Source organism: Chrysemys picta, chromosome 8, assembly GCF_011386835.1.
Source record: "Chrysemys picta bellii isolate R12L10 chromosome 8, ASM1138683v2, whole genome shotgun sequence".
NCBI classification, from domain to species: domain Eukaryota; kingdom Metazoa; phylum Chordata; order Testudines; family Emydidae; genus Chrysemys; species Chrysemys picta.
In genome coordinates, this window is record NC_088798.1 from 9957677 (window position 1) to 9970694 (window position 13018).

The 13018-nt window shown below is 39.9% G+C and overlaps 1 protein-coding gene across 1 annotated transcript in view; it reads left to right on the forward strand.

Moving 5' to 3' along the window:
* Nucleotides 1–1534: 1534 nt before the first annotated feature.
* RNF11 (ring finger protein 11) overlaps nucleotides 1535–13018 on the forward strand; it is a 47614-nt gene continuing 36130 nt past the window's right edge. The window contains exon 1 of the mRNA XM_005284903.4: nucleotides 1535–2097. Coding sequence (XP_005284960.1) covers nucleotides 1975–2097 — 123 coding nt within the window. The 5' untranslated portion in view covers nucleotides 1535–1974. The remainder of the gene's footprint in view (nucleotides 2098–13018) is intronic.

Below are 13018 nucleotides of genomic sequence, written 5' to 3' on the forward strand. Positions count from 1 at the left end.
CTATATTAGTCTTTTTTCCTTCGAATTTCCCGGTGCTACTATCACTGGTGCTAGCAATAGCGGGGATTAGTGTAGATTGAATATTTTAAATATTATGTCATCTAACCCTGCTCAAAACTAGAACCAGGGATAAAACAGTGGTTAAACTGTTGTTTACATTAACATTCCCACTTTGCTATTACCTGTGGAGCCACATTGTTGGTAGCAACAGTGGGAATTTTAGAGAAAAAAGGCCAGAGATAAGGTGTGAAATCCTGACCTCAAAGTCAATGAGACTTTTGCCACTGACTTCAAGAGGGCCTGAACTTAATCCAAAACCTGTGTTAACTTGTGCACTGGTGGCATCACAAGAGTCAAGTGATTTTTACTCAGGTCCCTTCTGCACTAGAAAATTGCATTGATGTAACTACGTCAGTCAAGGGTGTGAAAAATCCTCACAAAGTCTGTTTAGGCAGCACTATATCGAAAAATTCTTCTGTCACTCTAGTTACTGCCTCTCACTGATGGGAAAACCCCTCCTGTGACCATAAGTAGTATCTACACTTGAAGTGCTACAGCGGCGCAGCTGTGCTGCTGTAGTATTTTAAGTGTAGACAAGCCCTCAGACTGCTTAAAACTCTATTTTTTGTTTGCATTTGAAACACCTATTTAAATAACTAACTAGTATTTTGAGTAAAGGATGTCTTTAAAAAAAAAAAAACACTCTTGCCCCTTTAATGAAGGAGTTAGATCTCACAATAAACATGTTCTGAAATCTCCAGCACATCTTCCTCCCAAACCAGTGAAGACCAGATTTTTCATTCCTAATATTTCAAAGGTAAACAGGCTGAAAAGAAAACATATAAAACCCCAACTGTTCAGGTCCTCTTTATATATGATTAGAGTTAGATGGTAAATTCCTTGGTGAAGGAACCCCAAGTACTATGGGATCCCAAGTGGTTGGCCTCTAGGCACTACCACGATATAAATTATAAGGAAAGAGGCACAAGTTCAATTAAAAAAAAAATCCTTGGCAGTCCAGCTTTAGTATCAACCTGCAAATTTTAAAAATGACTTGTGGGTGTCCAGGTGCTCAATGTGTGCATAAACTACTCTATTTTCTGAGTGCAATGGGAGCACCTCATCACCATCTTTGGGTGCCATATTCTGACTATGTGCACAAACCTGAGCTTTTGCTCTGGCAGTGACTGTCTTCCAGTTCTGTATTTGTACTGCACCTAGCACAAAGGGGTTCTGATCCATGATCAGGGCTCGCCTCCTAGTCATATATAACCCACCCCAAACAGGCACACACTACATTAAAATCAGGCCAAAAAAACCCCAACCAAACAAAAAAAGAAAACCAAAACAGTGGGGCAAAATCGCACCCCCCATTTTGGGGAGCAAGTTGAATTTGCTCTGCAAATGTGATCGTAACGCATCACAGAAAGCATCCTCTTCGATTCGCTCCTCAGGGAGCGACAATGGGCAGCAGGAGCCCGCGAGAGAGCAGCCAGGCCTGGCCCTGGGAAACCTGTCAGCAGAGGGGAGGAGTGAGAGGAGGAGTTCCGAGGCCCGTGTGACAAAGCCCAGTGCGCACAACGCTGGTGACCAGGAAGCAGAACAGCTCCTGGCTGCGGCTGGGGGACGGGCGCGGGCTGCACCTGAACCCAGCTGTCCAAACACAGCCCTGCCCCCCTTGTCAGCCGCCCTTATGGGGGTGGGGAAGTGAGGCCTCCTCCTCCCGCCCGCTGCTCCGCACAGGCCTCCCGGCCCCGGGAGGGGGAGGAGGCAGCACCAGGAGCCTGAGTGTGCGGGGCGAGGGAGAGACAGCGGGTCCCCGGTGCAGCCGGGTTGGCGCTAAGCCTCTTACGGGGAGAGACTGGCATGAGCCTCCCCAGCCGGGCTGCTGCTGCTGCGGGCGGCCTGGCGCTGCGAGGAGACTAAGGCGGGAGCGGACACTGAGGAGGAGAAGTCCTCTCCCCGCCGGGAACGATGGGGAACTGCCTGAAGTCCCCCACCTCGGATGACATCTCCCTGCTGCACGAGTCCCAGTCGGACAGAGCCAGCTACGGGGATGGGACCGAACCGGATCAGGAGCCGCCGCCGCCATATCAGGTACTGGAGAGAGGGGAGTGAGGCAGACACAGAAGGGGAGAGGGAGGTAAAGGAGCCAGACGTGCCCAGAGAGGGATAAACACAGCCGTACACAGAGAAAGGGGGAGGTGGGACACAGGAAAGGGAAGGAGAACTGGAGCAAGGCAGAGAAGGAGAGAGGAACTAGAGATTGGGAGAGAGGAGGAGAAAGAGGAGGGAGGGGAGAGAAGAAAAACAATAGGAAGGAGGGAGAAAGACACTAACCGCTCTTTCCTATTTTAATTCATGGAATTTGGGTGGATGTAGCTTTCCATGTGGGCTTTTGTTTTTTTGTAAACAGTTCCAATGAGCCTTTCACTTTTAAGTAACAGAAAGGTTTTTGGGGGGGCTCTTCCTTCCTCTCCCCAGCGCTACTGTGATTACAAAACAAACAGTGAAAGTGCTTTTTTCCTGTAAAAGCTTTGGTTAGTAAAACTAATGTGTGCCAGGTCTTAAGTTTGGCAACTGGCTAACTCATTTTATGTACACCCTTGGGTGAGACTTCTTTGTTTCTTTCAGTCTCATCTATTTTTGCCTTCCAACAAATTGGAAAGGAGATCAGAGGTTTTCTCTTAAGATAGACCGTTGCTCAATGTGTTGTTGACGAAGATTTTAATTGATTTATAAAGCGTAAGTATAAGTGTGCGGTAGAAACTATGCATACAAGAACAAAGCAATACACACACCAAACCCAAACTAGAAAAGAAATTTGTTTTGTAACCCTGTCTTTAGTTTTTAGACAGATCTGGATTAATTATTTTAGGTGTTAGTCTTCTCATTTTTGGCTAAATGAGAGGAGCCCCTAGTTTCTCAGCCTGGGCAGCTTCCTTTGTTATCTTCATGCGGTGACATCACTGTCTGGCGTTGCTCTTTTCTCATTGCCCTCTTAAACCAGAGACCACACAAACAAAAAACAGTCTTTGTCCAGGTTTATTTACTCTAGCCTGTGCTTTCTTGATTTTTACCAGTAATTGATCCTTAATGGATAACTTTTTTTTTAAGGCAATAGATTTTATTTCCCTCAAGGAATATCAGACCTAGGAAGTATGTTTTTTCCATTGCTTCTCACATCCTTTCAAGAAGCTGCAAATTCATGAATATTTGTAAGATTAAAAAGATAGAAAATACATAGCATTTTCTTTCTGCATGAAAACTAATGTTGATATCAAAACAACGTGGTCATGAATAGTAAGTCTGTAACCTTGACCTCCATTCAAGTGGTGACCAGAGAGATAGACAGAGACAGGCACACACTGAACTTGTGGTTGCACTTGCCCACTCTGTGTGATTACCACTCCCCTATCTATCAAGCTATCGGAAAGGAGTTGGTTATGTAAGACAATAGTAAAAGTGAAAAAATAATCGAAGGAAAAAGTTATAACTATTATCTTCACTTTTCTTAGGGGATGATCAAAGAAAAAAAATCTTCTGAATTTTCAAACCTGAAATAATAGGATATCTTCCTAAGAAGTCTACCCAAGTGATTGAGACAGTAACCTTGAAGGGAGACTTGATAGCTCTTCAGTTAGTTAGGAGTCATTCAGAATTGGCATATAATTAACAAAATTGCAGGAAGCATTTAACTGGGTAGATCTGTCATCTGCAAATGCTCTATATGTAAAAGAATGATATCTATGAGAGGAATTTTTTTGAACTGTTCAAGAGAAGGCGTGTGTAGCTGTCACTGATGATGCAGTGAAACAGCATTGGTATTACAGAATATTGAGTATAGTTGGTTACATTTTGGATGTGCAGAAAAGTGTCTAACCATTTTAGAATGAACTTCCTCATATGAGGAACTTTTGATAAAGTCTCAATTAGAGCTACTTAACTCCAGTGAACTGAAAGTTATAAGCCTACATTATCTTTTCTAATTAAGAATGCAATAATATTTTTTAAACCAAGACATAATATAAACAAAGTTTGGCAGTCTATGCTATACATTGCAAATGCCAGAGGCGTTCTTTTGTGTTTTTTTTTAAACAGACTGACAGCATTATCATAAAGACGTCTTCATAATGGGCAAGAGCCTCTTGTGCAAGTTCTGCATTCCTGTTGATTTCAGTAGCAGATAAGCATGTGTGTAAGAACTGAGACCCTTTCTCAGTTTTCTGGGAGGATTTTTTTTGTTTTGTTAAATGAATGTGCATTTGGGAAGTGGAAGGGGGTAGGCGGATTTAGTTTACTGTCTGTTCTTTTTGTCAATTATTCTAAAGCTCTGCTACTACTGAGATACCCAGCAGATTTATTTCAAAGTTCACTTACTTTAATAAAGTTATGGAGCTCCAGATGTATGCACAGAGTATATCTGATGCTCTGCTATTTTGAACTTCATTTGTTGCAATGACATCCGTGATATTTTATAAAATACTTTATATTTCCTAAGTAAATCAGTGCCAGAAAAGCTACTTTAATGTAATATCATGGTTCAGTTTCTTGACTTGTGTGTTTAAAATTTCAAAGTTACAAGTCTCACAACTGTAATTCAGCCTCAATGACTTAAGATATAAATTTAACAGTAGATACAATACTTCACATATGAATAAATTAAAATTGAGGAAACCATAATTGACTTCTGTGCCAGATAGTTAAACCAAAGTAGCTGCTGGATACAGTAGAACATAAAGAATTCCATATTGTTAGTTTCATCCTTATTGTGAAAATAGTAATTATCAAACTATAAAATTATTTAAACAGTTTCAAATTGTGTATGGAAATGTGTAAGATTGATGGGGGAGTGCCTAACCATTTTGAAAACTCCTGTTTTTGGAAACTAATGACATCTACTCTGGACAGTGCTAGGTGTTTATTACAATAAACATTGTTACTGGACTTTAAGCCTAAAAATAGGCAGACATATGCCTAAAAACAGCTACTATTTAGTCCTTCTCTTCTAGGGCTCACTTTACAAAAAAACAAACAAACAAACAAAAAACACCCAAAAAATCCCCCAAGAACAAAACCTAGATTTCTCTTCTGCCAGAATTCAATCAACTTGTTTCCCTCCTCATTACCTGTATTTCTGTAGGTAGACACTGGCTTATGTGTCTCATAATTGACCCCTTAACCGTTTAGAGAGAAGGGGGTGATGTAATATCCTTCATTGGACCAACTTCTATTGGTGAAGGAGACAAGCTTTCTTGAGCTCTGTGTAGCTTGAAAGCTTGTCTTCTTCACTAACAGAAGTCGGTCCAATAAAATATATTACCTCACCCACCTTGTGTCTGATATCCTGGAACCAACACAGCTACAACACCACCTTTAATTGTTTGACATTTAAAATATTTGATGTTTTCAGATACTATGGTGATAGGCAGACATATAAGACTCTAGTTGGGGCAAGTCTTCCATAACTTTTTTTTTTTAAGCTGTTCATGCAGAATACCCTCCCAATATTCCTTTAACTGGGGATGACAGATTATTACTGACTGCAGTGATGTGTAGGACTTAGAAGATGCAGTTTTTAGCTCCAGGAATTATAAGTCAAGACTGAAATACAGACACACAGGATAACAGGGATCAGAAGCTTCACTTGGTGTTCATGCACGTATCTCTATATATTATGTGATGTGCATTTGAGTTTCAGCTGAAAGGTTTCACAGAAGAATTACGGTTATTTTTAGAAGGGACTTGAATGACCAGGAAGGGTAGCCCAAGATGGAGAGCAGTTCAGGTTTAAGGGGCAGCATGGAAGAAGGCACAAAGACAAGACTGAAAGAAGGGTAAAAAGGAAGCAGTTACTGATAACTCTTTTCATAGGCTATATATTTTTGTCACATACCAAAAGCCAGCATTTTGAAGTATCCACTAATTTTAGATGCCTCCATTTTAGGGCGACCAATTTAGGTCCTGATTTTTCTAAGGGACTAAACACATGTAACGCCATTTGAAGTAAAAAAGAGCTGTCTGTATTTAAGAAAAAAAAGTAGTTTTTTTTTTTTAAGTTCTCAGAATTGAGGTTTTTAAAAAAAATCTGCTTTCCTTTTCTGCATAGATCATCTCATCATTTGTTAGTACAACACTTCTGCTATATTTCAGACAAGTTCACTGCTTTTCCCGCTTCCCACTTGTCACTCTTAGCAGTTCTAATCCAAAGATTATTTTGTGAAACAGAAGGCTCATAAAACAGCTTATATACATAAAACAGCTCATAAAACATAAAAGGCTTCAAAAAACAAAAAAAACCCAACTATAACAAACCTCCCCCTCCCCGCCACACACATCATCACTCCATCACCATCCTGTTCCTGAATCATTGCACACAACAATTTATCATTTTATTAATTTTTGGAGACCCATAAAGTAGCATCACAGTCTGAATGAGAAACTTGAGGACAAAAGATATGGGAAAAAATACACTTGTAGAGAAAAGAGGTATATCTAACTTCTAAAAAAGGATTTTCATAAAGTTCAATATTAAAGCACAGAACGTTTGTCTCAGTATATATTATACTTAATACAGTACCTGAAATGCATGAAAAACTCATACAAGTTCTTGGTATTCATAGTGATTTCTAGAAAGCGTATTTGAAATGTTGGTATGGAAGAATTATTTACAAAACACTTTCACGTTGAATAATGTAGTTCCAGATCTATCCACAGATTCCTGTAATACTATATACTGGCCTACAGAATCATACATTATGGGATCCAGAGTTTAGTTTATTGTTTTGGCTTTTTTTTTTATTTTTATTTTTTTAAACCTGATGTCCCTTAGATTAGATCTTCAGCACAAGATAAAGGTAGGGAGAGGGCACACATGTGGTTTAAAGCTAATTTTATGCTCCTATAATCTTGGAGCAGCTGGAGGGTTGAACTGTTTCCCAGCAAAATTTAGGACAGACGCCATTCTTCTCTAAATTCTGATTGCTGCAACAGCCCCTTACGGTTTGTTGCACCAGCTGGGGATCACCTGCGTTCAATGTGCTCTGGCCACGCCCCCTCCTTCTCTAACATGCATCCTCCCACCCTCAGTGCTGGGGATGGCAGGTTGGGTCTGTGCAAGTCAAATCCCCAGCTGCCCTATTAGGAGAGCCATAGGAGCAGCACCAGGGTGCCAGGGCTGAAGCGCTGGCCCCTTGATTTTAAGGAGTTTGCAAGTGTCCTGGAAAATTAATCTGAATAATCAAAAGACTGTTTATTGGAATAGTCCACTACTTTCCTGTTTGAAACTTTCAGCCTTGGATGCATTTATTGGCTTTACTTTGTTTAACAAAACAGACAAGCTTTTGTTGTGTCTCAGCAGTGCAACTTATATGTTGTGACTCACCCAACTATTACTTTGTATTGGTGTTCTTCCACTGTCTCCAAAAGGAGCAGTAATTAACACTATTAAATAGGGCAAGCCAAATTAATCTCTGGTATGAATGCAACTCCCACAGAGGTATCTGAGCCAAATTCTTTGAAGCCTCAGAATGATGGTGTGAGTTACATGGAGGCCCAAGATATTAATAAAACAAGTGTAAATGATAAAGTAGTATAACTTGTTCCAATTTGGCAATGAGTAGGTGTGTAAACCTAATGTAACTTACACATACTGCAGGGGCATAAGAGGATAGTTGAGCAGAAGAGCAACTAATAGGAAGAAATACCCACCGTTATCTTATTGGTAAACCAAACCAGCTAATAGTTTTTATGTTTATATAAAAAATTAAATATGCAGGCCTGTTCTTCATTCTCTTCTTTCATCCCTTCTCCCTCCTCGCCCTCCCCAAAAACCCATACAGAAGGAACACCAAGCACAGTTGCCTCTGTGGTACTGAACTGTTCAAAATTCTGGTTAATTTCACTCAGCTCTTGTGGATGCCATTGGAGTAGTTCTGCACTGGAGAAGAGATTGTGTTAAGGGAGCTTCTGAAGATGTAAGACTCCTATGCCAAATTTTAACCATTGGTTAAGCAAGCCTCATATTCGTAGTCTGAGATATAATGAGGCTCAGTCTCCTCTGCCAAAATGTGGATGATGTAAAGGCTCTGTCTTGGTGTGTGTCTAGGTAATTAAGACAAATGGAGCTCAGTTCCAATGAGAGGAGAAAGGAACGGAGTGGATAAGGAAGCTTAGAACTTGCTGAGAGTGGGAAATGGTAGAACAAACTAATGTTCTTGAAAGGAAGTGAACAACAGAATGTGATGACGTGAGCTATCTTGTATAGCTTGTTTTACAGATTGAACATATCCTGTGACTACATTCTGTAACAATGACTGTTTGTTATGCCCAGGACCAAATTATAAAGCCAGTTCTGAAAAATTGTGCTCATGACAGAAAGAATGCAATATTTTCAGAAGCAATTTAGACAGTTATATTTGCAAGTCCGTAGAATGATTCTTATATGTTTTTGTTATAATGGTGTCAGTATGATAAATTGTTCAGGCGTGCAAAACTTGGCATTTTGTGAGCACGAAGCACACTGGACTATCTTTTTTTAATATCTGTCTTTGGAGTTGCTGGGAGAATAGCTTCTTTCAAAAATATATCCACACCAGATTATTTGGCTAGTAAATAATTTACCTTGATATTTCTTCCATCTGGAGGGTCGTATCTCGTGGACTCCCAAAGTGGTTTTTTGGAGGATTGTGTTGCAGTTGATCAATGCTAAATAGAATGGGTTTGCGGGTTTTTTAAGTACAGTTTTCTTTCTGGCTAATGCTAAACAAAAAACCGTGCAAGTGTGTCTGTTTTGTCTACATTTACAGCGCTGCAGCAGTGCAGCTGTAGCGCCTGTGGTGAACACACTTTATGCTGATGGGAGAGAGCTCTTCCGTCAGCATAAAAAACCCCACCCCTGTGAGCAGCATAAGCTCTGTATGTGAGAGAAGCTCTCCCGCCGACAGAGTGCTGTGCACACTAGCACTTTTGTTGGTGTAACTTATGTCAGTCAGTGGTGTGGAATATTCACGCCTGGGAGCAACATAAGTTTTACCGATAGAGGTGGTAGTGTAGACATAACTCTGGTGCAGACTAGTTAGATTTTTAGCTTGAAAGAGTGGCTATTTGCTGTCTTGTTAACTTTTTCTAGATGGGGATGGGGGAGAGCCATATTAGGTATCCAGAAGATAAAGGACACCAGATAGGATCATAAGGTAGGTAATCTTCTGGCATCAAATAGTCGTGGAAGTATTCTTTATAACACATACTTTTAATGAATATACTTGGTTATTGGCTGAATCTTGTTATTGACTCTCTTCCAGATTAAAAAAATTAGTGTTTTTTTTTTTAACCCCAATTTCATTTGGTACAAGTATTAAATTAAGACCTGAGTTAGGAGAAACCACCACCAAAGTACAGTATGTCCATTGATATTTGAGTTCTGTGTGTGTTGTGTCCTTTTTGTTGTGAAAACTAGAGAGAGTTTCTAGAGTTGTTGGTGATGGGCCTGCTAGCAGTAAATACTAATTCACAGACATTCCTGCCAGAATGTTCTGTAACAGCTATTCTGAAATAAATAGAATATGCTTACAGTCTTGTGTGAAGGAGAGCTTTTGCCCCTTTTGAACACAATTCTTTAAAAATGTCTGAGCTGGATGGAGAGTCTACACATGAAGTAAAATCCATCTATCTCCATCTCAAACATTTTCTCTTTCTCCCTTTCCCGTTTTGATAAAAGTCAGAGGTGATGGTTAATGGACACTTTTGATAGTCAGACTGGTTGTAGATGTCTTTTTGACCTTTACCAGAGAAGACTGTAGTTGTAGTAAGTGAAAATGTAGCTAATGCTTCTTAGAACCTTCTTTGGCACTGAGGCCTGCTAAACCCATAGTTGTGAGTTCAATCCTTGAGGGGGCCATTTGGGGATTTAGTTGGGGATTGGTCCTGCTTTGAGCAGGGGGTTGGACTAGATGATCTCTTGAGGTCCCTTCCAACTCTGATATTCTATGAAACTGTGCTCCAAGAAGTTTAGATAGGAAGAATTTACCTTGCATAAGGAAGCAGATTATGTGAGGTAACTTGCTATTCTGCGTAGTTTATCAAATGCTCTGTTGCAGCTGAATTTGGTATCTGAGGTAACTATGCGTTTATCTGACCAGGACTCACCATACTAACTCTAGTTTTTCTAAAAGTTTGAGTGAAAAGGGAATAAGCTTACCACAGAACTACGGTGCGTACCTCTCTTATTGGTGAGAAAAATAAATAAAATCTAAGAATGCAATGGTTGTGTTTCCTCAGATTCCCCTTCCCCGCCCCATCCCTCTTCTGCGGAAGGAGGGACTATTTCTCCTCCATTCTGAATCATAAGCAGTAAAATGATGAGAGAGATCTTTTTTCTCTCAAATATTTTAAAATCAAAGCTTAAGGGTAGGCAAAACATTGGGGGTTCAATTTAAACAGGAAATCTAAATAAAAAGGAAGAAAATTTCCTCTTAATTAAGCATTAGAGGAGATAATCCTCTGAATGCAAACACTTTAAGAAGAGAAGATTCAATAGAATAACTTCAAAGTTTTGCAGATTCAGAAAGATAAGTCATCTGCCAGTGCAAAATAAGAATGGAACAATGGTCCCTCTAACCAATAAGACAATAATTCATGCTAAGGTCCCAATAATGGGATCATGTAGAGGTCGGTGGGAATCTTATGTGAAAACAGAATCAGTATTGAGGAAGAACAAAGTCTTCAGCTATGTCCCAGCAGACAGTTTAACTACTTTTTAAGGGAAGTTTTGGTGTACACTCCAATCTGAAGTATGATCAGTTTCTAGAGACCAAAACTCTCTTTACTATTTTTGTGGTCATCTTTTTTTTAATATTTGATGCATCCTAAATGCATTTTTAGATATGCTTAAATGATCTTCCTGTGTGATTGCATGGAACACTGTGTCCAGAGAAGACATTTCTGTTTGAAGCATTGAAACGTCAACAGGAAAAACAAGAAGCTTCTAGCTTCCACCAAGTTTTATAGGGGGAAATTGTTTTTAAAACTTTTTATAAAGCAGTGGGAGAAGAGAACAAATTCCTCCTTTTTGCGAAGTATTTCATACCGATCCAATTTTTTTTTCTAAAGCTAGCCTTTCCTTTTGCATCTGTGCAAAAATCATAGAAAAGATTACAGAGACAATAAACATACAGTTCTTGCCAAAGCACCTTACAGGAGAAAGCTATGGGAAGAATTGGTTAAGTAAGATTCTGACATTTCAGCGGCTAATTTATATCAGATCAGTCCACTTAAAACTACCAGGTAGGAAGCAAGCTGCTAATATAATCTGACCTTTAGTGTTTGTTACATTTTAAGACCAGTGGAGAAATCCTGGCTCCATTTAAATCAATGGGAGTTTTGCCATTGAATCTAGTGGGGCCAGGATTTCCTTCCCAGCTGTTTATTGTTTGCAATAGCTCTGTGTTTATAACTTACTTTGCTCAACCATTTTATGATTTCAGGGTGGAAAAAAGTCGGTCTTCTAAAACATGGTAATATGCCCCAAACAAGCTTATTTTGACAAGCATAAATATTACATAGGCAAAACATTAGAAGAACGCTGTTGTGAAGTCAAGCATTCAGAAGTTAGGAAATACCAAAGTTAAGGTTACCTGTGCTACCTTGTGTGTACGTATGCATGCATTCTGATGCGGTTTTCAGTTATCACAATATTTTTTCCACAAGACCCCTGACTCATTCAATGCATAGGAAGGACGGTGCTTAGCAAGTGAGTAAGAGTTGTATGATGAATGAGGCTGGGTACAGGAATTAGAAACTGTTTATAGTGAATGGGGCTGCAAATAGAAAAAGGATGGTTTTGTTAACTAATGAACCCACAAGCCAATAGAAACACTTGGTATTTAGTGATTTCCTTTAATTACTTGCTTTATTATTAGATTGCTGTATCCCCCTGTTCAAATACCAGAACAAAACCAAAAAACCCCACAACCCAACCTATCATACCTGTATCCAAGTTACAAATTTGTGTTTATGCAGAATTAAATGGACTTTCTAAAATATACCCTGCATCCCCCTGAAGCGCGGGGCCTCCCAAAGCACAGGGCCTGGGGCGGTTGCCCTGATCCATCCAATGGACTGGATGGCTCTGGGTCCAGGGCGGCCTAGGAGATTAGCAGGGGGGCCTGGCGCCGGCAGCAGCGAGCAACCTGGCCCCAGCCCACCCGGGCTCCGCCCCCTCCCCACCACATTCCACCCCTTTCCCCAATTCCCCACCAAAAATTATACAGACCTGGTGCCCATGCCTTCTCATACCCTTGTTTGTGGTCATCTTTTGTGTGTCATGTCTGAATTAGATTGAAGAGGGTAAGTAGCTGCGCATCCCCTTCTTCCAGTTAGTTGGTAAAACACCATCCTATGGCTCTGTATAATTTGTGACCTCTGGCAAACCACTTAACTTCTCTGCGCCTCAGTTTTTCCATATGTAAAATGGGAATGCTAATGCTTATCTACGTTACGTGGTTGAAGCACGAAGCATCTTTAATTCAATCTATAATAAAAATTGAAAATTAGATCCAAAAAGGGATCCTTTCATTATGGGATTAATTCAAGCAAATTGTCTTACATTTTGAAGGCTTTGCAAAAACAAAAGAAACAGATACATCTGTTATTACGTAACAATTAGCCTGTTGAAAATTACATAAGTAAAGAAGGGGTCACTTTGTAAAGAAATCATAGTGAGCTGTGTTGGTTTATATAATATGACTTTCTCTCATTTCTCTGCAGTCAACATCCTAATAAGGAGTGGGATACTTAAATTTCAGCTCAAAAAAGATCTAACTCATGGAAGGGAGAAAATATTCTCCAATTCAAGGCAACTAACATTTCATCCTTCTGAGTCATGTTCAGTTTCCTCCTTGTGGTCCAAATTCTTTAGTTTTATTCAGTAGGTGGCTATCTCATTTCAGCTCCCAGAACAAGCAAGACTACATGTTACAAATAGCCTAGATTTAGAGCTTCATGGGAAAGTACAGTTTAC